General features: G+C 42.2%; 1 protein-coding gene across 1 annotated transcript in view; it reads left to right on the top strand.

Moving 5' to 3' along the window:
• Positions 1-27,005, top strand: part of LOC129866712 (kit ligand-like) — a 71,060-nt gene that overhangs the window by 24,223 nt on the left and 19,832 nt on the right. The window contains exons 2-5 of the mRNA XM_055939543.1: positions 7,742-7,849; positions 12,655-12,711; positions 12,902-13,054; positions 13,822-14,020. Coding sequence (XP_055795518.1) covers positions 7,742-7,849; positions 12,655-12,711; positions 12,902-13,054; positions 13,822-14,020 — 517 coding nt within the window. The remainder of the gene's footprint in view (positions 1-7,741; positions 7,850-12,654; positions 12,712-12,901; positions 13,055-13,821; positions 14,021-27,005) is intronic.

Raw genomic sequence — 27,005 nt, 5'->3', positions numbered from 1 at the left:
AGAACAAGTTCTCATTTACAATTGCGACCTGGCCAAGATAAAGCAAAGCAGTTCGACACATACAACAACACAGAGTTACACATGGAGTAAAACAAACATACAGTCAATAATACAGTGAAAAATAAGTCTATATACAATGTGAGCAAGTGAGGTGAGATAAGGGAGGTAAAGGCAAAAAAAGGCCATGGGGGTGAGGTAAATACAATATAGCAAGTAAAACACTGGAATGGTAGATTTGCAGTGGAAGAATGAGCAAAGTAGAGATAGAAATAATGGTGTAACTTTCCAGTGCTACTATATTTGTGATTGTAATGTTGTTAAAGAAATTCGCAGACAACCCCATTGTAGAATACTTTACCTACTTACCTAGTCGGCTTGTTGGGTGTGAGATAAATATTATTCTCAAGGCGTATTAAAGTTGCGAGAGCCATAGGAGGGAAAATGTATTAGGAGAGAAACTGTATTCTGACAAGCAGTCAATGCACAACAGTTCTTAATGAAAAACATTTTTGGCCTTTGTTTAAAAAAAGAGAGAGGGATCACAGTTTTACATTGCTACCACGTTTATTTCTCTACTCCTTCATCTGCTTTTGTAGCATGGAGTTTCAAGCATGGCTTAGGTGTAGCTACTAACAGAGCTCTTAAAGGGGCAATGTCCTTAAAAGGGCAATAACATACTTTGTAATAAAAACAACAAACATGTTATTATTATTTATATATTCATCTGTATGATAAAATTATTAATAATAACAAATCAGGATTTTGTGTCCAATGGAGTAAATGCAGATGTATAAACCCCATGCTTTTGCCTGTGTACATTTTATAGGCACTATGCATTCATCAGTTGGGCTACAGGTGATAATGCTTTTTGCTAATAGCACATCTGCGTAAACAAGTTGGTCTTAAATGCTAGGTCCGACTTCGGGATCAGAATTTACACCTGTTGCAACAATCAAAATGAGACTAATTGTTGCTAAGTCCGGCATAAGCAATGCAAATTCGTACCATCCTTGTGGCATTTCTAAACTTTGCGATGCATTTCACTTTGCAAAGCCCACCACTATGCATGCACGCTTCCTTAACCATAACTGGATGGATCAATAAATAATTACTGGGGGGACGAATATCACTGAATGACAAAAATATTGGAATAAAGTAGGTTAATGCAATTGAAGGCATGTATCAAATTGTTGCTTACCGAAACTCCCAAAGTCATCCAACTGTTTTAAATAATTTAAAGCAATAGCCGTGTGTGGTCAACTACACTATATACAAAAGTATGTGGACAACCCTTCAAATTAGTGGATTCGGTTATTTCAGCCACACCCGTTGTTGACAGGTGTATTAAATAGAGCACACAACCATGCAATCTCCATAGACAAACATTGGCAGCAGAATGGCCTTACTGAAGAGCTCAGTGACATTCAACGTGGCACCGTCATAGGATACTACCTTTCCAAGAACTCAGTTCATACATTTTCTTCCCTACTAGAGGTCCCCCGGTCAACTGTAAGTGCTGTTATTGTGAAGTGGAAACGTGTAGGAGCAACAACGGCTCAGCTGCAAAGTGGTAGGCCACACAAGCTCATAGAACGGGACTACTGAGTGCTGAAGCACGTAGCACGTTAAAATCTGCTGTTTTCGGTTGCAACACTCACTACCAAGTTCCAATCTGCTTCTGGAAGCAACGTCAGCACAAGAACTGTTCATCAGGAGCTTCATGAAATAGGTTTCCATGGCCAGGCAGCCGCACACATGCCTAAGATCAGCATGCGCAATGCCAAGAGTCGGCTGGAGTGGTGTACAGCTCGCTGCCATTGGACTCTGGAGCAGTGGAAACGCATTCTCTGGAATGATGAATCACGCTTCACCATCTGGCGATCCAACGGACAAATCTGGGTTTGGCAGATGCCTGCTCCAATGCATAGTGCCAACTGTAACGTTTGTGGAGGAAGAATAATGGTCTGGGGAGGTTTTTCATGGTTTCAGGCTAGGCTCCTTAGTTCCAGTGAAGGGAGATCTTAATGCTACAGCATACTATAACATTCTAGACGGTTCTGTGCATCCAACTTTTTGGCAACATATTGGGGAAGGCCCTTTTCTGGTTCAGTATAACAATGCCCCCGTGCACAAAGCGAGGTCCATACAGAAATGGTTTGTTTAGATCAGTGTGGAAGAACTTGACTCGTCTGCACAGATCCCTGACCTCAACCCCATCGAACACCTTTGGGATGAATTGGAATGCCGACAGCGAGCCAGGCCTAATCGCCCAACATCAGTGCCTGACTTCACCAATGCTCTTTTTGCTGAATGGAAGCAAGTCCCCACATCTAGTGGAAAGCCTTCCCAGAAGTGTGGAGGCTGTTAAGCATAAAAAGGGGGACCAACTCCATATCAATGCCATGATTTTGGAATGAGATGTTTGACGAGCAGGTTTCCACATACTTTTGGTCCTGTAGTGTATCATTTCACAACTGTTTTTTGATTGATTGAGACAGGTGTAGGGACTCATCTTAATAAATCAATGTCAAATCTTTTTCGCTGAATCTCTGCTTGGATATTTGGTTACAATTAGCTATATTGAGGTTAGTGCTCATGATCATAATCTTTAGTCTACCTTGTTTAGCACTAGTTGATTATTTTGCTCTTCACACGCGTAGTAGCCTATATCCCAACCTAAAGCCCTTGACTTGTCGGATAATCAATGAATTAGATTTTGCTTTACTGAATCTCCGTCTAGCATATATGAGGTTATTTTATCTCTGGCTGGACTAATAAATAGTGGTGGTAGCTAATCTATTTGTTTGCTAATCTGTCACTGATCAGAAAAAGGTATAATGATATAATGTAGAATAAATCAGGTTTATTGTTTTGCTATTGGCTCATAGGCAACTCAAAAACTATGTGGAGGTTGTAAAATATGAACACGACTCACATCCTTTTGAAAATATAGATTGCTATTATTTTCTGTGCGTATCATGATGACGATAGTCCCAATTTAAAAACCTACGCCTGCTCTCTACTAGGCGTATAATCTACGCCCAGCCATGCCTCTAGATTTGACGTGTTGCCACACGTCAAATTTTTTGGTCCGGCATTGAGCGCATTTAGATGTAGAGTTATGAACAACTTACAACCAACTGGTGCAACCGGCCCTTGATAAAATACACAGTGCTCAAAACATTCAGAACACCTTCCTAATATTGAGTTCTTATCTGGGCTATGAGGGTGTAAGGTGTGGGTCAGGTCGGTCTGTTGCATAAGGGAATTTACATCGAAAAGGACCCATGAGCACCAACATCTGAAGTTCATAGGAGCATGTCAAATGAAAGCTAAGAGTCTATAGTTTTGGGAAATGGCATAGATACATGTTTCAACCATTTTCCATGTAAAAAAAAGTGGCATAAGTTAAGACTTTGATTTCTGGATAAACAGATGGAAAAGGGGTCTGAATATATAATAATAATATATGCCATTTAGCAGGCGCCTTAATCCAAAGCAATTACAGTCATGCGTGCATACATTTTAGAAAACATCTACCAGAAATAGTCTTAAGAGGTATCAGAAATACATCAAAATACAATAATGCTGAGGTAAAGACCCCTACCAACTAATATAAACACTTACATTTCGTTTTGGAGAAATTGTCTAACTTCTGTAAGTTTAAGAAATACTGTCTTGTAATTCCGTGACCAAAAACCTACATATCTTTAAGATATTTTCTCATTTCTCTCCCTCATGAGGGAGGATGATGAAAGTTTACTGAAGTCACAAGTAAAGGTAGACCTACCAGTTAGTTATAGTGTTTTTACTGATAACAATTTTGTTTATGAATTATTAAGTGATTAAATCTCTGAATTATGTTACAGAATTACCCAAAAATGAGGAAAATGACATTAATATCCATAATTATACATTACTGTGTAGAACAGATCAGGGACCCATGATGTAATTCCATTACCGGGTGTAAATCAACTACACTTACTGTAGTTCATTAACCAAAAGAGATTTTGGTAGCACTTCATTTGAATGGGTCCTTATTACAGTGTAATTACACATGTAATTTCACTGTAACATGTAGTTAATTATAATAACTTATCGTTACACTGTAATAACATGTAACTGGTGGTAATTGCAGTCTGTTATTACAGAGGTGTAACTAATGCTTATTACCATGCTCAATAAACTCTAATTACCTACGCGTGAATGCGCACTATTCAAAATCTCCACTCGTTGTTGCTAGCACTTGCCCCAAAAGAGTGTAACATCTAGGTTAACTTGGTTGAGTTTACAAAAACAGATCAGATATTTGGTTTGGATAACTTGTAATCAATGTGTACGTTATCCGTTATGACAACCTGAACCTCCTTGCCATCCAAGTGAGGGGATAAACCCATAAGTACAATGCAATTACAAGGTGTTACACAGGATTTAGCTACTTAAAATGAAGTGCATCTTGAATGGTACATACTTGTAATTAATGTGTACTTATTTTAAGGCTTCCGGAAGCTCCATCCAAGTGAGAGGATAAACACACTAGTACACCACAGAGTACATGTAATATCTGTATAAGTACAATGCAATTAATAGGTGTTACACAGGATTTAGCTTGTTGAAATTGATGATATCTTGAGGGGTACTTATTTTGAATTATGTACCTACAAAGTACGTTACCTTTTCTGACAATCGAATCATCAGCATCTGAATGCGCCATCCAAGTAAGAAAATAAACACAGTAATATACCACGGAGTACATATCTGTAATATTGGAATAAGTACAAGGTTGTTGCTAGTTACACAGGATTTAGCTATTTAATAAGTGTCACTTTATAGTGAGCTATGATCAATATCTATATAGTTACTTATGTATTGCTCATTACCAAGTAAAAATACCTACAAAGAAAAGATGAGCTTCTACTTTAGTCAACCTTATTGCAACATGTTAAAATACCTTACAAGATAATACAGATTTGTATTGTTAGATTAAACAAAGATAGGCCTATAACACAAAAACAACTAATCTAGTGGTGACTCACATCTTTAGCCTAAATTATGGTGAGTAGCCTAGATAGCTAGCTAATTTAGAAATATGGGATTGTCTTTTTCTTCCCTTTTTTAACATTACACGTAACAATGGACAACTCAGTCTCTGACCTCATCTGTTTCTTACTTGTAAGCATTTTCCCATCCTGGAGTCTAAGACCTTGTTGGAATCTGTGGTAGAGAAGATGAATGTATGACAATTTAGCATAGACACTATTCATCACCCCTAGTTATCATCATCATGATTTCGGTAGTTTTTGCATATAGCTAGCTAGGCCTAACTAGCATGTTAACTAGTTATCACGTCAACCATTATTCAACCAAGCTTCATAGGGTTACAATTTGGCAAGCACGAATGACTCTCACAATTTGACCATAACTGTTTATTAATGTGTCTAAAAAAAATGTAATTGATGGTTAAAATAACTGACCCATTTTCAAATTAAATTGTTAAATCATTTAATGTTCAAGTATTTTTTTATGTCAACCGTTTGAGCCAGACCTTTATTGCAGAGTTGTCTCAATGAGGTGGTCGGTTTTCAATTGGCTAACACTTACAACATGGTTTGTGCAGGCTGAAATATGGTGCGTTGGGATGGTATCGGAAGCTTTTACATTTAACAAGCATGGTAACAAGCATTCGTTGTTACACCCCTGTAATTAACAGACTGCAATTACCACCAGTTACATGTTGTTATTAAAGTGTAACTCTGAAGTATTAAACTTAATTACAATACTTGTTAGTGTATTTACACATGTAATTGCACTGTAATAAGGACCCCTTAAAATGAGGTGTTACCGAGATTATTTCAAACTCAAGGTGCCATGTCACAGCTGACACCCCATTCTTTCTGCAGACATCGTTGAATCTTAATTCGGCGCAGATATTTAACAGTTAATCACCTGAGGGAAATTTGACCCTGGATACCAAGGCTGCAATTCCATTACCAAAGTTTGCATCTGCAACTTTATATCACTAAATTTGTTTTTGTACATTTTTCAGTGGAGATTGTTAAAAGTAGTCCTTGTTCAAAGAGTTTTATGGTTTGTTAAACTTTAAAATCAATGGGGGTTTTTTTGGCATACATTTAAAAGTGAAAATACTGGGTCAAAGTGTAATTCCGTTACTGTGAATTGCCCATAACATGCTCAGACTGTCATGGGGAAAAGGGTGGAAGGGGCGAGGGGGGGTGACAGGGGCGAGGGGGGGTGACAGGGGCGAGGGGGGTGACAGGGGCGAGGGAATGTTCCAGGGGCGAGGTGTAGGCAGACTGTCACACAGGCCTCCCTGAAACACTACAGGCATTAGTCATTAGACAGTGAAAGGCCTGGTCTGGATACCAAGGCTGCAATTCAGAAGATTGAAGTGAGCCAATTAGATAATAACAAAAGAGAAGCATCTAAGTTAGCTGCTGACAACCATATAATGGCAAGCTGTGTCTAGAAAGGACTAGAACACTAATCACCGTCTATTTTACGGAGCCTAGTGTTTGAAGACAGACTTCTAAGGGAACAATATCATCACCATGGTGAAAATAAAGTTGTGTGGATATGTGCTCTTCTCTTCTCATGCCTAGGATGGTTTTTAAGTGTCAGGTTGCTACCTTTGATCAACTAAGATCAGCCTAAGGGTTAACTTTAGTGGATTATGTCTAATTTAAATAATATATTTCCAAAATGCTATATCCACTTTTTTTTCTAATGATTGTTTATTCATAGATTTTAGATATGTATGAGAATGTTTTTTTGCAAAACGCTATATATTCATTGTTCAGCTGGAATTAAATGTTGGTATCCTGTATATTTTACTGTGATATGTGGTTGTCTTACTCAATGATCTAAAGATGAATGCACTTACTGTAAGTTGCTCTGGATAAGAGCATCTGCTAAATTACTCAAATGTAAAATGTTTTACATACAAATCTCATATTACTGTATTGAATTATAAAAAAGTATAATATTTGTCACAAATGTATAATTTGTACTGTTCTTAAAAAACAGTTATCTGAGAGTGAGGTGGAAAAGTAGCATTTGCCCCAAAAAATACATGATTGTCTCTCTGTCACGACTTCTGCTGAAGTCAGTTCCTCTCCTTGTTCGGGCGGTGTTTGGCGGTCGACGTCACCGGTCTTCTGGCCATCACCGATCCATTTTTCATTTCCATTTGTTTTGTCTTGTTTTTCCCCACACCTGGTTTTCATTATGTGTTGTGTATTTAACCCTCTGTCCCCCCCCCCCATGTCTTTGTGTGGTATTGTTTGTTTTTAAGTGCTTGTGCACATGTTGACTGGCGCGCGTCGGGTTTTGTCCCCAAGTTATTTTCTTGATGCCGTTGGTTTTGAAATTAAACTGCTCCGGCTATTACCTAGTTCTGCTCTCCTGCGTTTACTTCCCTGCCACCAGTTACGCACCCCTTACACTCTCTGAAATGAAACCATCAAGTGACAGATTTTAAACAAATACAGTACGTCTGTCATTGAACAACCACATGCCATAAGTAGATAGTGAAAAAACACACCAATCTATTTAAGAATGTCTTTAAAACAATAAAAGCTAATATACCAACATTTCTGAAAATGGATATATGGCATTTTGAAATGAAACTCTTCAATTGTAGGCAACAGCTAGTTACGCTAATAGAAAATGTATCTGTAAACATTTCTCATGATGTTGTGTGTTTGTCTTTCTTGGTTTTCAGATTTGGATACGCATCTGTGTCCATTTATTGCTGTGCACCACATTTGGAGTTCACTCAAGTGAATTTGGAGATGCTGTAACAGATGACATCACAAGCATTTCACTATTGGTAAGGTCCTCGGAAGTACTTACTACTTCAAGCCACCAAAACTGCAAATTAAAGCTCTTTGGCTAATGGTCTTATTGTATATAGCTGTCTCGATCCAATTACTGCCAGTAATGTAGTTTTATTCTCAACAAGGGATCCTTTCGAAATCAACCATTAGGCAGGCTTATGCGTAACATTGTTGCAATGCCAGTTGCACACAATTCATTTGAATTTTATACATTGATCCATTGTTTCCAAATACCACATATTTTCCTAATGGGTATTGTAATGCAGTTGGACTTCCTGCATTAGCATTAGTGTTGTCACGATACCAGCATTTTTACTTCGATACCGATACCAGGTTTAATATCGCGATACTCGATACCATCATGATACTCAATATCACGGCAAAACAGGCGTATTAGCCAAAGTCAAAGAATGGCACTTTATCCAGACAGATGAACTCTGCTACTGCTCTCTTCAATAGTTGGGAATCTTGAGTTCAATATCATTACATTTGAAATTTGATGTCAACATGTTTCATTAATTATAAAATCATACAATTAATTTGGCTTTGTTTTTACCAATCTAACTAAATAACAGAATAATGGTAATCATTTATTTGAATAGTAAATCTCTATTGATAAACTGGGAAATCAAGATGTAGTCTAGGCGGTCTATCCACAATACAGGTGAATGCATATTCAATAGGACTGTGTACATGCATTGAGTTTTGAGCTTGTTTTCGCTGCTTTCATATGGCTACAGATAACAGACAATCTGTTTCCCTTCCATTTGGGACTTATTTTATTGTACTGATCAACAAAATGTCATAGAAGTAGCAATCTCTTCTCTTATAAAAGTGCCCGCTGTCTCCTTAAACCCAGTAATGACGTCATTCATGATGAGTCACATGCCCACACAGTCAGTTTAGTTTGGTGAGGAAGAGACGTGACAGACGAAGGGGGAAAGGATCTTTGGATGGAGATGATTAAGTGAATTAACAAAGTTTTTGGTGACAATTAGCTTAGAAATCATCATATTTTGCATCACAAACAAAGTACTAGGATAGTGAATTGATGTCAGCGTCATCTGTAAGCTAGCAAGGAAAGTTAGCTTACAAAGTAGGAAGCTACCGGTATCATCTTGTATTGTAAAGTTTTCTAATAAGTAATTAACAGTATCAACATTTCAACATGCCTTGTTGCATTATTCAAGTGTGTTAACTTCTGTGCAGCCTGAGTGGGGAGCCAACATGTTGCATGAACGGTGCTGTAACGGCTTGTGCTCTCCTCATCCTCAGATGAGGTGAGGAGAGAGGGATCTGAAGACCAAAACGCAGCTTGCGGGAAATAAGCCATCTTTATTAAACAACGATGATGGCAACACGAAAACAAATACACTTACGAAATAACAAAACAAGAAAACGACGTCGAACGAAACCTGAACATAAACTTACATAACTAAACATAAACTCACGTACAGGAAACAGACGACATCGAAACGAAACGAAACAAACAAACGCTACAGTCCAGTGTGGTACGAACAAACATACTGACACGGAAGACAATCACCCACAAACAAACAGTGAGAATGCCCTACCTAAATATGACTCTTAATTAGAGGCAAACGCAAACCACCTGCCTCTAATCAAGAGCCATACCAGGCAAACCAAAACCAACATAGAAACAGATAACATAGAATGCCCACCCAACCTCACGTCCTGACCAACTAACACACAAAAACTAACATAAATAGGTCAGGAACGTGACAGTACCCCCCCCACAAGGTGCGAACTCCGGACGCACCAGCACAAAGTCTAGGGGAGGGTCTGGGTGGGCATCTAACCACGGTGGTGGCTCAGGCTCCGGGCGCGGTTCCCACCCCACCATAATCCATCCTAGCCTCCTCCCTCCAAGAATGTCCACCCTCTTTCTTCCCCCACAAAATCCTCTTAATAACATATCTAAGAATAACAATACCGGGACAGAGAGATAAACCAAGACAGAGGGATAGATAAGAATATAGAGGTAGAAAAAGATAGAGAGGGAGATCAGGATAGAGGGGCAACTCCGGACTGAAAGGCAGCTCCGGACAGAGAGACAGCTCTGGACTGATGGGCAGTTCTGGGTATCTAGCCTTTTCAGGCTGAAGGGCAGCTCATGGCTGACTGACGACTCTCGACGCTCATGGCAGGCTGACGGCTCTCGACGCTCATGGCAGGCTGACGGCTCTCGACGCTCATGGCAGGCTGACGGCTCTCGACGCTCATGGCAGGCTGACGACTCTCGACGCTCATGGCAGGCTGACGACTCTCGACGCTCATGGCAGGCTGACGGCTCTCGACGCTCATGGCGCTCTGACGGCTCTCGACGCTCATGGCGCTCTGACGGCTCTGGCTGCTCATGGCGCTCTGACGGCTCTGGCTGCTCATGGCGCTCTGACGGCTCTGGCTGCTCATGGCGTTCTGACGGCTCTGGCTGCTCATGGCTCGCTGGCGGCTCTGGCAGATCCTGTCTGGTTTGCGGCTCTGGCAGATCCTGTCTGGTTTGCGGCTCTGGCAGATCCTGTCTGGTTGGCGGCTCTGGCAGATCCTGTCTGGTTGGCGGCTCTGGCAGATCCTGTCTGGTTGGCGGCTCTGGCAGATCCTGTCTGGCTGACGGCTCTAGCGGCTCCTGTCTGGCGGACGGCTCTAGCGGCTCCTGTCTGGCTGACGGCTCTGTAGGCTCATGGCAGACGGGCGGCTTTGCAGGCTCATGGCAGACGGGCGGCTTTGCAGGCTCATGGCAGACGGGCGGCTTTGCAGGCTCCTGGCAGACGGATGGCTCAGATGGCGCTGGGGAGACGGATGGCTCAGATGGCGCTGGGGAGACGGATGGCTCAGATGGCGCTGGGGAGACGGATGGCTCAGATGGCGCTGGGGAGACGGATGGCTCAGATGGCGCTGGGGAGACGGATGGCTCAGATGGCGCTGGGGAGACGGATGGCTCTGGCCGGATACGGTACACTGTAGACCTGGTGCGTGGTGCCGGAACTGGAGGCACCGTGCTAATGACAAGCACCTTCCTACTAGTGCGGGGAGCAGGAACAGGGCACGCTGTATTCTCAAAGCCTACTCTATCCCTGATGCGTGGTACCGGCACTGGTGACGCCGGGCTGAGGACAAGCACATCAGGATTAGTAGGGGGAGAATATACAGTGTGTACAGGGCTCTGGAGACGCACTGGTAGCTTAGTGCGTGGGGCCGGAACTGGAGGCACCGGGCTAGATCCACGCACTACAGGGAGAGTGCGTGGAGAAGGAACAGGGCTCAGGATACGCACTGGTAGCCTAGTGCGTAGTGTATACACTGTAGGTACTAGGCTGGGGCGGGGAGGTGGTGCCGGAAATACCGGACCGTGGAGGCGTACTGGCACTCTTGAGCATTGAGCCTGCCCAACCTTACCTGATTGAATACTCCCGGTTGCCCGACCAGTGCGGGGAGGTGGAATAACCCGCACCGGGCTATGTAGGCGAACCGGAGAAACCATGCGTAAGGCAGGTGCCATGTATGCCGGCCCGAGGAGACGCACTGGAGACCAGACGCGTTGAGCCGGCCTCATGACACCTGGCTCAATACCCAATCTAGCCCTCCCAGTGCGGGGAGGTGGAATAACCCGCACTGGGCTATGCACTCGTACAGGAGACACCGTGCGCTCTACTGCGTAACACGGCGCCTGCCCGTACTCCCGCTCTCCACGGTAAGCCTGGGAAGTGGGCGCAGGTCTCCTACCTGCCCTTGGCCCACTACCTCCTAGCCCCCCCCCAAGAAATTTTTGGGAATTACTTACGGGCTTTTTCGGCTTCCGTGCCAGACGCGTTCCCTCATAGCTCCGGTTCCTCTCCCCGGTAGCCTCTGCTCTCCTCAGTGCCTCCACCTGTTCCCATGGGAGGCGATCCCTCCCAGCCAGGATCTCCTCCCAAGTGTAGCAACCCTTTCCGTCCAAAACATCATCCCATGTCCATTGCTCCTTTCTCTCCTGTCCCTTACTCCGTTTAATTTTCCCTTGCCGCTTGGTCTTAGCGGGGTGGGTGATTCTGTAACGGCTTGTGCTCTCCTCATCCTCAGATGAGGTGAGGAGAGAGGGATCTGAAGACCAAAACGCAGCTTGCGGGAAATAAGCCATCTTTATTAAACAACGATGATGGCAACACGAAAACAAATACACTTACGAAATAACAAAACAAGAAAACGACGTCGAACGAAACCTGAACATAAACTTACATAACTAAACATAAACTCACGTACAGGAAACAGACGACATCGAAACGAAACGAAACAAACAAACGCTACAGTCCAGTGTGGTACGAACAAACATACTGACACGGAAGACAATCACCCACAAACAAACAGTGAGAATGCCCTACCTAAATATGACTCTTAATTAGAGGCAAACGCAAACCACCTGCCTCTAATCAAGAGCCATACCAGGCAAACCAAAACCAACATAGAAACAGATAACATAGAATGCCCACCCAACCTCACGTCCTGACCAACTAACACACAAAAACTAACATAAATAGGTCAGGAACGTGACAGGTGCGCTCGTGCTAAGGGGACATCGGCTGCACTGATAGGCAGACTTGATCCTCTCAATCAGTATACGACATGAGACACATTTGAGAAAAGTGACGAAAGTAACAACAACAGTTTTTCATGTTCTAGTATCAAAAAAGTACATATGTTTTGATATACTGTGCAACACTAATTAGCATTAATGTAAATTAGTAGTTCGTTGACAAACTTTTCTGGTATAAATGTTTTGATATTGTCTGTTTTTCAACAGAAACAAAATATACCTAAAGATTACAAGATTCCTGTGACATACATTCCAAAAGAAGTGGTAAGATTTAGTTTTCTTCTCAATAGCATGATTATACTATTATTATAACTTCAAATGTTTGTATTTCTTAGAAAATATAATTGAATGTCTGTGATGCCTGACTTTTTTAGAGGGTGGACTATACATTTGAAGTGTCAAAACTGTCCAGTAGCCATGATTCTTATGTCTGGATTATTGTTTTCTTTTTCAGGGTGGAATGTGTTGGGTCACGCTGAATGTTTTCCACTTGGAACTCAGTTTACGAGGATTGGCAGACAAGTTTGGAAACATTTCTTCCAACAAATATAATATCAGCATATTGATCGAAATGCTGAAAGAGACGCGATATCACATGAAGAACTTGGTATGTTTGGAGCTTTGATTCTAATACTAATAATGTAACTGCGATAGATACTATGACAGGTTTATTTTGATGAGGACACATGTTTAAGGCTATTCAAAAATGCACCTTTGAAGTGCATTACTGTACATATAATATTTATGATACCAATATGTCATTACCAATTACAATTATCGCAATAAGCATACCACCCATAGTGCAATGAGTTAGTTAAACGCTTCAAAACATTGAAGACTGAATTGGCAAAGGACTTGTTGGATAGAGGCTTTGACTGGGATGACTACCTGGCTCCTTCTAGTGGAGCTGGCCAATAACACATACATTCATGCAATTCTTTCTGGCCCATTGACATGAAATAGAGAAATACAAGAGACTAGAATAAATTAATAAACAGGTTATATCCCAGTGACCACATCAGAGTTGTCAGCAATAATGTCTTGTGAGGACTGGGTCATCTGTCAGGTAGATCAGGTATTCACAAAGGGACCTCTTGTAGTCTCATGAGAGTGAAGAAATATGTTCACAGATGTAATAAATTTAAAGCATATTACTCATATTAACTTTGCTCATAATCCAATAGGGATAGTTAAGTCCCCCTTGTCCTATATGTCTTAATTTTGGGCTCAAACATCTCTGTCCAGCTATGTTCTTTGAACTATTTGCTGCATCGCTTAAATGAGAGCGCCATTGGGGAGGAAAAGTTCAAGCTAACATGTTTATGTTTTGAATTTCACACCATTGAGATTAGTATTTCCCTTTTGTATCCCCAGGAGGTGATCACGTCTGATTTTGAGTGCCACTATAGAGACGAGAAATGGCAGACAGGACACTATTTTCAGTTTGTTGAAGATTTTCTAAAAACGGCCCGTTCTAATAGAGATTCGCCAGAAGAATGCGATCCACCTCCATGTCCAACAACAACAACAAAGGCATCGGCAACCACAATAACAACACAATACCCCACATCAGGTAAATGTTCAAGTGTTTTTTTAAAGTGTAAATGTTATCTTACATCATTGTTGCATTCGCTCATATGCTGATATGGTCATGGGAGTCAGCTCTCAGTTTCAATCTTGTTAAGTCGTCTAAAATATAATGTGGTGTTTATCATATGCCAGAATTAAAAATGACTATTTGTCTTCTTTGGTGGATGGGCACCAAACCTCTCCATCAAACCTCCTGCTGTGTTCCTGCCGAATTTGACAGATTTACAAGTTCTTTCTCTGAAAAATGGTATATACATTTTTTGGAGGCCTTGCTCACAATTCATTCTGTGGCAGCACAATGACCAAACGATATACTGTATGTGAGGCTCTGGATAATATCTTTGATCATGACACTAGTGAGGAGGAGAGAGTCCTTGTTAAACTTTGAGTAGTCTGTGATAAATAGCACAATATAGTTTCATCTGAGTATTTGTTATTGTCAAAATAATCCATACATTATGTTTCTTTTTAAACTCATAAATGAGTTGTATGAGCTCAGGTCATTAAGGCCTACAGGTCATAAATTGCAAATAGAAGTTCAAAACTCGTAAATGTTCATAAGAACGAAAGTTGATAAAAAGATCTAACACAACATTAGGTGACAATATATTTATTGATTTATAATCAGCTATAATGGAGCGGTCATTTTGGACAGGGAAGAGAATTAATCAACATAAAAAGAACACAACAGGAGGGATAAATGATTCCTCTTGTGAACATACTTTTTTTGTTTGTTTTAGATCTCTTCTTCACATGACAAAACATGAAACCTACCAGGTGCTTGGAAGGTCCATTGTGACATTAGTGCTTTTTAATTATAATACTTTTTCAAATTTAACTAGGCAAGTGAGTTAAGAACACATTTTTATTTACAATGACGGCCTACCGGAGAACACTGCCTCTGAACATTGCCTTGTTCAGAGGCAGAACGACAGATTTTTACCTTGTCAGCTCAAGGATTCGATCCAGCAAACTTTAGTTTACTGGCCCAACGCTCTAACCACTAGGCTATCTGCCGCCTCTTCAGCCGACTCACAGAACCAAAGGAAGATTAGGGCAGCGCACAATTGGCCCAGCGTCATCCGGGTTTGGCCTGTGTAGGCCGTCATTATAAATAAGAATTTGTTCTTAACTGACTTGCCTAGTTAAAAAAAGGTTACATTTAAAAAAATAAAGTGCAGTCGCAAAAACCATCAAGCCCCATTATGAAACTGTCTCATGAGGACTGCCACAGTCATGGAAGACCCATAGTTACCTCAGCTGCAGAGATTAAGTTCATTAGAGTTACCAGCCTCAGGAATTGCAGCCCAAATAAATGCTTCACAGAGTTCAAGTAACAGACACATCAGGAGGGAGGGTGTGCGGACGTGGGACGTAGGGACGTGTCGGACGTAAAGGTAATGGCGGACTGAACGAAGTAATGGCGGACTGCACCTCAAGATAAAACGTAATATTCAATATCTGCAAGTTAGACTAAAATATTAGCCCTACATAATCTGGTGGGTGATAACCTTCAATCTGGATAATGACACAAAACAAATCTTAAGACTAGAGACATTTATCGACAAATATTACGAAAACAAGCAACACCCAAACATGATGGAGAGTAAGACAGGGGAACCGATTTCAAAACGAAAACGTGACTCTTTTACAGACACTGATGATTTAATATTTTCACCACCGGGAATGGTAAAGGTCGAAACCGATCTGTTAAAATCAATAAATGACAAACTGGGTATACTTGAATTAGTTAGGAAGGATATAAAAGAGTTGAAGGCAAGCCTCGAGATGAGTGATGAAAAAGCTGTGACATTGGAGAAGGAAACACACAAGCTAAAATGGACAGTCAATAAGATTGAAACCGAAATGAATGAAATTAAAAAGGAGAACACCGTTCTGAGGGAAGCCTTACTGGACATAAACTAGATCAATGAGAGAGAATCTGGTACTTACAGGTATCCAAGAGAAAGAAGGAGAAGTTCCTGAATCTGTAGTTAGAGAGTTTCTCCTCACAGCGCTTCAGATTCCACGCGAAGTTATCGACAAAATCCAACTTGAACGTGTACACCGCTTCGGACAGAGAGGCCAAAGGTATGAACGCCCAATCGTTGCCAAATTTGCTTCATTTAAAGATAAAATAATGGTTAAAAGCCTGGGTAAAAGACTTGCTGGGACCAAAATTGGCATGAATGATCAGTTTCCGAAGGAAATTGCAGATTGGCGCAAAGTTCTGTATCCAATTTTCAAAGAAAATAGATTAAAAGTGAAACGAGTAGCTCTTGTTGTTGATAAACTATATATTGATAACCAGTTGTTCAGAGACACAAAGACTACTCCATGGTTATTTTAAAAATTACAAAGTTCTCAAAAATTAGGAAAATAAACACAATTCTAGCCCGGTTATGGATTGTAACAATACAATAAAAAATATACAGTGGGAGAACAAGTATTTGACACAATGCCGATTTTGCAGGTTTTCCTACTTACAAAGCATGTAGAGGTCTGTAATTTTTTATCATAGGTACACTTCAACTGTGAGAGACGGAATCTAAAACAAAAATCCAGAAAATCACATTGTATGATTTTTAAGTAAATAATTTGCATTTTATTGCATGACATAAGTATTTGATCACCTACCAACCAGTAAGAATTCCGGCTCTCACAGACCTGTTCGTTTTTCTTTAAGAAGCCCTCCTGTTCTCCACTCATTACGTGTATTAACTGCACCTGTTTGAACTCGTTACCTGTATAAAAGACACCTGTCCACACACTCAATCAAACAGACTCCAACCTCTCCACAATGGACAAGACCAGAGAGCTGTGTAAGGACATCAGGGATAAAATTGTAGACCTGCACAAGGCTGGGATGGACTATGGGACAATAGGCAAGCAGCTTGGTGAGAAGGCAACAACTGTTGGCGCAATTATTAGAAAATGGAAGAAGTTCAAGATGACGGTCAATCACCCTCGGTCTGGGGGTCCATGCAAGATATCACCTTGTGGGGCATCAATGATCATGAGGAAGGTGGGGGATCAGCCCAGAACTACACGGCAGGACCTGGTCAATGACCTGAAGAGAGCTGGGACCACAGTCTCAAAGAAAACCATTAGTAACACACCACACCGTCATGGATTAAATTCCTGCAGCGCACGCAAGGTCCCCCTGCTCAAGCCAGCGCATGTCCAGGCCCGTCTGAAGTTTGCCAATGACCATCTGGATGATCCAGAGGAGGAATGGGAGGAGGTCATGTGGTCTGATGAGACAAAAATAGAGCTTTTTGGTCTAAACTCCACTCGCCGTGTTTGGAGGAAGAAGAAGGATGAGTACAACCCCAAGAACACCATCCCAACCGTGAAGCATGGAGGTGGAAACATCATTCTTGGGGGGTGCTTTTCTGCAAAGGGGACAGGACGACTGCACCGTATTGAGGGGAGGATGGATGGGGCCATGTATCGCGAGATCTTAGCCAACAACCTCCTTCCCTCAGCAAGAGCATTGAAGATGAGTCGTGGCTGGGTCTTCCAGCATGACAATGACCTGAAACACACAGCCAGGGCAACTAAGGAGTGGCTCCATAAGAAGCATCTCAAGGTCCTGGAGTGGCATAGCCAGTCTCCAGACCTGAACCCAATAGAAAATCTTTGGAGGGAGCTGAAAGTCCGTATTGCCCAGCGACAGCCCCGAAACCTGAAGGATCTGGAGAAGGTCTGTATGGAGGAGTAGGACAAAATCCCTGATGCAGTCTGTGCAAACTTGGTCAAGAACTACAGGAAACGTATGATCCCTGTAATTGCAAACAAAGGTTTCTGTACCAAATATTAAGTTCTGCTTTTCTGATGTATCAAATACTTATGTCATGCAATAAAATGCAAAGTAATTACTTAAAAATCATACAATGTGATTTTCTGGATTTTTGTTTTAGATTCCGTCTCTCACAGTTGAAGTGTACCTATGATAAAAATTACAGACCTCTACATGCTTTGTAAGTAGGAAAACCTGCAAAATCGGCAGTGTGTAATCTCCACCCGGCACAGCCAGAAGAGGACTGGCCACCCCTCATAGCCTGGTTCCTCTAGGTTTCTTCCTAGGTTTTGGCCTTTCTAGGGAGTGTTTCCTAGCCACCGTGCTTCTACACCTGCATTGCTTGCTGTTTGGGGTTTTAGGCTGGGTTTCTGTACAGCACTTCGAGATATTAGCTGATGTACGAAGGGCTATATAAAATAAACTTGATTGATTGATTGTGTCAAATATTTGTTCTCCCCACTGTAGCTTTTCTATATATCTTCACATATAACTAATTGAACACACAAGCACTAATTCAACAATGTGAAGATTAAAACGAAGTAAACAGAAGGCACAGTATGCGTGGATGGTGTGGTATGTGTTTATTTTTATTTGTTATGTTTTGAAAGTTGAGTGAGTGAGTAATGAAATGGTTGCATATCCCAGAGCCAATGTATTGCTGTGAGCCGGGGTATGAGAGGGCTTTCAATGTTGTTCAGATGATGGATATACTTTTAGAATGAATTATACATCTTATTTATTTATTGTCCTATCATGGGGAACTACATTTAAAAAAAAAAATTATATCAAATTATTTATTTATGATCCTATTTTAATGGTACGGTCCATGACCCTATACCCTAGACACCCACCTGAATGACCCAGATACTAAGGAGAAGTCCCTAACTGTTTTATGTGCCTGCTGTAAGCAGTCTGTATGCAGCTAAAATGAGGTCAAAGACCAAGAGCAGCACTGCCCCCTCAAGATTCTGAGCCTGCTTGGCAGGGTTGGTCCTGCAAAGCCAAAGCCCCCTAAAGGGAGAGCATAATATACAAGAAAATTCTCAAAGCTGCTAATGAGAACCTTGACGACCTTGTACCTAGCCGGTGGGGATTCCGGTGGGGTGCCCCCACCCAGGCAGTGGCAGTGCTGGCAACACTAGCTACAGTAACCCATGGGGAGGGGGTCACACTCGGACATTCAGAGAGGGGGTATATTATTGTGACCCTGGTGGCACATAATCAAAGTCGGACTGCATGGAGATGCTTGGGAATATGGTCATTACGGGTGACCGTATTGTGGGTGTTTCAGGAAGAAGGTGTACGTTTGACCTCCATCATCTAGGATGTGACAATGGTAAATAAAATCTCTCAATTGTTGCCCATTTTTTTGCGCGGTCTTGCAGGCCTTCTCATGCAGCTGCAAATGCATTTGTAAATCATGACCTATCTTGAGTTGGGCTCTGGGATGGTGCAATTGTTGAGAAAGTGAGCTTATGGTTGTGTGGGGGTAATGGTTGAGTGTGTGTGGGTGTATGTGTGTATCCCACAACTGTTGCGAAGGAGTAAAAGATGTTAGGGACAATAGAGGATGATTCACAGCTATATATAATACAAATCGAGGTGAGGGCGATGGAAATGCATTTGGCAGTTGATCTACTTCAATTCGGTAAATGGCATTGTGTGCTCTTTTCAAAGGATAGATCCCAGTCGGTTTAGGGCTATGGGATACAGGGGGTTGAGGGTGGTCTGCCGGGCATTGGGATGACAACCCAACTCGGGATGAGGAGGGCTTTTAGTGGGTGGAATAGTAGGGACCAATTGGAGGTTTACATGCAAATATCATGGTACAGCTATATAGACACTCAATCATCATGTTACTTTTTAATGGTACGTTTACAAACATATATTTTGATAAAAATAATTGAAAGTTGTGTCTCATTATGGTAAGTGGTGAATAAGTATAGCCAGTTACAATTGTAATGGCTTAGCAGATAATAAGAAAAGACGATCAGTATTTACCTGGCTAAAAGAGAAGGATTATAATATCTATTGTTTACAGGAAACCCATTCAACATTTTTAGATTAAGTTTTGTGAAAAATAACTCGGGGGGCGAAATATATTTCTCCCATGGGCAAAGAAATTCAAAAGGGGTGATGGTTTTAATTAACAATAATTTTGATCCAAATGTGCAAATTGTCCAAACAGATCATCAAGGTAGATGGATTATTTTAAATATGTTATTGGACAATAAACAGATATGGCTTATTAACCTATACGGTCTGAATAATGATGATCCAAGCTTCTTTGAAAAAATATATTATGTATCAACTCTACAAGCAACACTAGACTCTATTGTTATAGTGGGAGATTTTAATACGGTCTTAAATACCTCTATGGACCGGAAAATAAATCACACTACAAACTATCACCCTCAGGCACTTAAGGAAATCATGGATATATTGGAATTAGTGGATATATGGAGACTTAAATAACCTGATCTAGTGAGATATACATGGCGGATGTCACGTTCCTGACCTGTTTTCTGTTGTTTTTGTTTGTGTTTAGTTGGTCAGGGCGTGAGTTGGGATGGGCATTCGATGGTATGTGTTTCTATGTTGGGTTAAATGTGTTGCCTGATATGGTTCTCAATTAGAGGCAGGTGTTTGACGTTTCCTCTGATTGAGAACCATATTAAGGTAGGCCGTTCTCACTGTTTGTTTGTGGGTGATTGTTCCTGTGTCTGTGTCTGTTGCACAACACGGGACTGTTTCGTTTGTTCGTTCGTTTGCTAGTCTTTCCTGTTCGTGCGTTCTTCGTGTCTATATGTAAGTTCTCGTCTGTCTACGTCGTTTGTTGTTTTGTAGTTTGTATAAGAGTTTTCGTGTTTCGTCTTTCTTTAATAAATTCCATTATGTCTACATTCAACGCTGCATTTTGGTCCGACCCTTACTCCTCCTCCTCATCCAAGGAGGTCAGTCAGGAGACTTGAGCCAACTCCTCCTGATTACCGTAAGGAGCCGGTGAGGGCGGTATTGGAGGTGAGCGAGGTAGAGACTGTGAAGGATTTAATGGGGAAATTGGAGGAGAGAGTAATGAGGGATTTGCTGGTTTGGTGCATGAGGCACGACATCCGCCTGACGGAGCGTGTCGGGGATTTGATGCCACCTGAGTCAGCTCTCCATACTCGTCCTGAGGTGCGGGCTAGCCGTCTGGTGAAGACCGTGCCAGCCTCACGCACCAGGCCTCCTGTGCGCCTCCCTAGCCCTGCACGTCCTGTGCCAGCTCAGCGCACCAGCTCTCCTGTGGCAGCCCCATGCACCAGCTCTCTGGTGCCGGCGCCACGTACCAGGTCTCCAGTTCCAGCACTCGCCTTGAGGTGCGTGCCCTCAGCCCAGTACCACCAGTGCCGGCACCACGCACCAAGCCTCCTGTGCGTCTCCAGAGCCCTGTACGCACTGTTCCTTCTCCCCGTACTCGCCCTGAGGTGCATGCCCTCAGTCCGGTACCACCAGTTCCGGCACCACACACCAGGCCTATAGTGCGCTTTGAGAAACCAGTGTGCCCTGTTCATGCTCCCCGCACTAGCCTTGAGGTGCGTGTCTCCAGTCCGGTACCAACAGTTCTGGCACCACGCACCAGGCCTACAGTGCGCCTCAGCCGTCCAGAGCCGTCCGTCTGCCCAGCGCCGCCAGAGCCGTCCGCCGGCCGGGAGCCGCCGGAGCCGGCCGGGAGCCGCCGGAGCCGTCCGCCGGCCGGGAGCCGCCGGAGCCGTCCGCCGGCCGGGAGCCGCCGGAGCCGTCCGCCGGCCGGGAGCCGCCGGAGCCGTCCGCCGGCCGGGAGCCGTCCGCCGGCCGGGAGCCGCCGGAGCCGTCCGCCGGCCGGGAGCCGCCAGCCAGTCGGGAGCCGCCAGCCAGTCGGGAGCCGCCAGCCAGTCGGGAGCCGCCAGCCAGTCGGGAGCCGCCAGCCATGAGCTGCCCGCCAGCCAGTCGGGGGCCGCCAGCCATGAGCTGCCCGCCAGTCCGGAGCTACCTCTCTGTCCTGAGCTGTCCTTCAGTCCTGAGCTGTCCTTCAGTCCTGAGCTGTCCTTCAGTCCTGAGCTGTCGTTCAGTCCGGAGCTACCTCTCTGTCCTGAGCTACCCCTCTGTCCTGAGCTACCCCTCTGTCCTGAGCTACCCCTCTGTCCTGAGCTACCCCTCTGTCCTGAGCTACCCCTCTGTCCTGAGTTGTCTATATTTAGGAGGGGCCTTGGTGAAGGTTCCTGGACCATGGTCGGGGGCAAGGGACGCTAAGGAGGGGGACAAAGACAATGGTGGAGTGGTGTTCACGTCCTGCCCCGGGTCACCACCGCGGACAGATGCCCACCCAGACCCTCCCCTTGTGTTTTAGGGGTGCGCCCGGAGTTCGCACCTTGAGGGGGGGGGGGGGGGGTCTGTCACGTTCCTGACCAGTTTTCTGTTGTTTTTGTATGTGTTTAGTTGGTCAGGGCGTGAGTTGGGCTGGGCATTCTATGTTATGTGTTTCTATGTTGGGTTAAATGTGTTGCCTGATATGGTTCTCAATTAGAGGCAGGTGTTTGACGTTTCCTCTGATTGAGAACCATATTAAGGTAGGCTGTTCTCACTGTTTGTTTGTGGGTGATTGTTCCTGTGTCTGTTGCACCACACGGGACTGTTTCGTTTGTTCGTTCGTTTGCTAGTCTTTCCTGTTTGTGCGTTCTTCGTGTCTATGTAAGTTCTCAAGTTCAGGTCTGTCTACGTCGTTTGTTGTTTTGTAGTTTGTATAAGAGTTTTCGTGTTTCGTCTTTCTTTAATAAATTCCATTATGTCTACATTCAACGCTGCATTTTGGTCCGACCCTTACTCCTTAGAGTAACGGCATTAGACAGCCATTACAGCGGAGAAATAATCAAGCTAGTCGTCTTGACTACTTTCTTATACCATTCTCTCTGGCACCAAAAGTTTAAGAAGTGTTGATAGGGGACAGAATGCGGTCGGATCATCACATAATTGGCATACAGTGGGGCAAAAAAGTATTTAGTCAGCCACCAATTGTGCAAGTAATCACACTTAAAAAGATGAGAGAGGCCTGTAATTTTCATCATAGGTACACTTCAACTATGACAGACAAAATTAGAAAATCCAGAAAATCACATTATAGGATTTTTAATGAATTTATTTGCAAATTCTGGTGTAAAATAAGTATTTGGTCAATAACAAAAGTTTATCTCAATACTTTGTTATATACCCTTTGTTGGCAATGACAGAGGTCAAACGTTTTCTGTAAGTCTTCACAACGTTTTCACACACTGTTGCTGGTATTTTGGCCCATTCCTCCATGCAGATCTCATCTAGAGCAGTGATGTTTTGGGGCTGTTGCTGGGCAACACGGACTTTCAACTCCCTCCAAAGATTTTCTATGGGGTTGAGATCTGGAGACTGGCTAGGCCATTCCAGGACCTTGAAATGCTTCTTACGAAGCCACTCCTTCGTTGCCCGGGCGGTGTGTTTGGGATCATTGTCATGCTGAAAGCATGATTTCATCTTCAATGCCCTTGCTAATGGAAGGAGGTTTTCACTCAATCTCACGATACATGGCCCCATTCATTCTTTCCTTTACACGGATCAGTCGTCCTGGTCCCTTTGCAGAAAAACAGCCCCAAGCATGATGTTTCCACCCCCATGCTTCACAGTAGGTATGATGTTCTTTGGATGCAACTCAGCATTCTTTGTCCTCCAAACACGATGAGTTGAGTTTTTACCAAAAAGTTCTATTTTGGTTTAATCTGACCATATGACATTCTCCCAATCTTCTTCTGGATCATCCAAATGCTCTCTAGCAAACTTCAGACGGGCCTGGACATGTACTGGCTTAAGCAGGGGGACATGTCTGGCACTGCAGAATTTGAGTCTCTGGCGGCGTAGTGTGTTACTGATGGTATGCTTTGTTACTTTGGTCCCAGCTCTCTGCAGGTCATTCACTTGTGTGGTTCTGGGATTTTTGCCCACCGTTCTTGTGATAATTTTGACCCCACGGGGTGAGATCTTGCGTGGAGCCCCAGATCGAGGGAGATTATCAGTGGTCTTGTATGTCTTCCATTTCCTAATAATTGCTCCCACAGTTGATTTCTTCAAACCAAGCTGCTTACCTATTGCAGATTCAGTCTTCCCAGCCTGGTGCAGGTCTACAATTTTGTTTCTGGTGTCCTTTGACAGCTCTTTGGTCTTGGCCATAGTGGAGTTTGGAGTGTGACTGTTTGAGGTTGTGGACAGGTGTCTTTTATACTGATAACAAGTTCAAACAGGTTCCATTAATACAGGTAACGAGTGGAGGACAGAGGAGCCTCTTAAAGAAGAAGTTACAGGTCTGTGATAGCCAGAAATCTTGCTTGTTTGTAGGTGACCAAATACTTATTTTCCACCATCATTTCCAAATAAATTCATTAAAAATCCTACAATGTGATTTTCTGGATTTTTTTTCTCATTTTGTCTGTCATAGTTGAAGTGTACCTATGATGAAAATTACAGGCCTCTCTCATCTTTTTAAGTGGGAGAACTTGCACAATTGGTGGCTGACTAAATACTTTTTTGCACCACTGTATATATTATTCTTACAAAATTTTCACGTGGGCGAGGATATTGGAAATTTAATCAAAGCCTACTGGATGATAAATTGTTTAGAACTAGGACAGAAGAATTTATAACTGACTTTTTCAGACATAACATAGGTACAGCAGATCCCCTTATTGTATGGGACACTTTTAAATGTGCCTTTAGAGGCCATGCAATTCAGTACTCATCTATAAAACAAAGGGAATTTAGATCAAAAGAGTCCATGTTAACAAAGGAAATTGAAGGACTAACAGTACAGTTAGATAGCAATAAAAACGGTACCATAGAGGCACAGAATAAGTTAGAGGAAAAACAAAAAGAAATGGAGGAATTTATTCAAGAAAGATCCAGTGTAATATATTATAAAAAATAAAGCGAACTGGATGGAATATGGGGGAAAATGCACCAAATTCTTTTTCAATATAGAAATGCTACCAAAAAGAATGTATTAAAACTTGTTACAAATGATGGAGTCACGCATGATTCACCAAATTATATTTTGAAAGAGGAAGTCAAGTACTTTAAGAATATGTTTTCGCTTCAGGCTCCTCCATCTCCACTAACTGAAACTAATTGTATGGATTTTTCCCTAATAATACATTAAAATTAACAGCTGTACAGAAAAACTCATGTGAAGGCCAAATTACATAGGAGGACCTGCTTGATGCAATTGGGGCCTTTAAGGATGGGAAAACTCAAGGGCTGGATGGCATACCAGTGGAAGTATACAAAACCTTTTGGGATATACTCAAAGGACCATTATTATCTTGTTTTAACCACTCCTAAATAAATGGTAGATTATCAGACACGCAACAAGAAGGTCTGATATCATTATTACTGAAACAGGACCCAAGTGGTATATATAAAGATCCAGTCCATTTAAAAAATTGGAGACCTCTTACACTTCAGTGTTGTGATGCAAAAATCCTAGCAAAATGCTTGGTGCATAGGATGAAAAAAGTATTGTCAGATATGATTCATTCTAATCAGACAGGTTTTTTACATGGACGATACATTGGAGATAATATAAGACGAGTACTGGAAACAATAGAACACTATGAAATATCGGGGACACCAGGCCTGGTTTTCATAGCTGATTTTGAAAAGGCTTTTGATAAAGTACAACTAGAGTTTATATATAAATGCCTAGAATATTTCAATTTTGGGGAATCTCTTATAAAATGGGTTAAAATTATGTATAGTAACCCTAGGTGTAAAATAGTAAATAATGGCTACATCTCAGAAAGTTTTAAACTATCTAGAGGAGTAAAACAAGGTTGCCCACTATCGGCATATCTATTTATTATTGCCATCAAAATGTTAGCTGTTAAAATTAGATCAAACATTAATATTAACCTGTTGGGGATGGGGGCGCTGTTTAGACTATTTATGCTAATGTGGCTAATTTTTTAAACGGCTTCCCACAAAATCCTTGATCGTACAATATGCATATTATTATTATTATTGGATAGAAAACAGTCTATAGTTTCTATAGGAGTTGAAATTTTGTCTCTAAGTGGAACAGAGCCCATTCTACAGCAATTTCCCTGACATGGAGTCAGATTTGAGAAACGTTGGCCACTTTTCTGAAGTCATTTAAAAGGGCTCTGTCGTTGCTATGACTATACGGACACTTCTTACGTCTTCCCCTGGATGCCTTTACGTGATGACGATTCCAACGGGCTCGATTGCTCGTTCACAGGCCCTACAAATGAAAAAAACCTTTAGCTAGCAAGTCTTTTCTTGCTGCGTAACGCGCGTGGAAGACACCGACCCTCTCCTGTTCCAAGCGTTAGTTTAGCCTGTTATATTTCTCCGGTCATCTTTTCACTCGTTATAGGAGTTACAAACATCACAAAGTAGTTAATTTAAAGCGTTTTATAGCAATTTATATCCGTTTAGTGCGATTTTGGGACATTTATTTTTGCAACGATGTGAAAAGTTGGGTGCGCTTTTCAGTTCATCCCGAACGTAGTTGACATTTCCACATGGCAAGAGGACAGCTTTCCACCAAAAGACGATTTCTCCCAAGAAAGGATCCTTTGCCCAAGATACTGATGGAAGAACAGCTCAAGGTAGGACATTTTTATTATGATAAATCGTGTTTCTGTCGAAACATTTTAGTGGCTTAGGACGCCATGTTTTTTGACGTAGCTTCGCTTGGCGCAAACTGTATTGAAAAGTAAGGATAAATTAAAAAATGTAATAACGCAATTGTATTAAGAATTAAATTGTCTATCAATCCCTGTCCACCCTATATTTTTTAGTCACGTTTATGAGTATTTATGTATAAGAGTAGATCACTGTCTAAGTGGCGCAAGGACGTTTTCTTTACCAGCTTGTCTACATTTCACATTGTCTAACCATGATTTTGGTGGCTAAATATAAACATTTTCGATCAAACTGTATATGCATGTTGTAATGTGATGTTACAGGAGTGTCATCGGAAGAATTCTGAGAAGGTTAGTGAAAAAATTAATATCTTTTGGCGATGTTGACTTTTATCGCTCACTTTGGCTAGAATCAATGCTGGGCTGCTAATTGCTATGTGCTAAGCTAATATAACGATTTA

Source organism: Salvelinus fontinalis, chromosome 12 (assembly GCF_029448725.1).
Source record: "Salvelinus fontinalis isolate EN_2023a chromosome 12, ASM2944872v1, whole genome shotgun sequence".
Lineage (NCBI taxonomy): Eukaryota > Metazoa > Chordata > Actinopteri > Salmoniformes > Salmonidae > Salvelinus > Salvelinus fontinalis.
The sequence above is the reverse complement of the archived record's forward strand: the minus strand, read 5'-3'. Positions and strand labels throughout refer to the sequence as shown.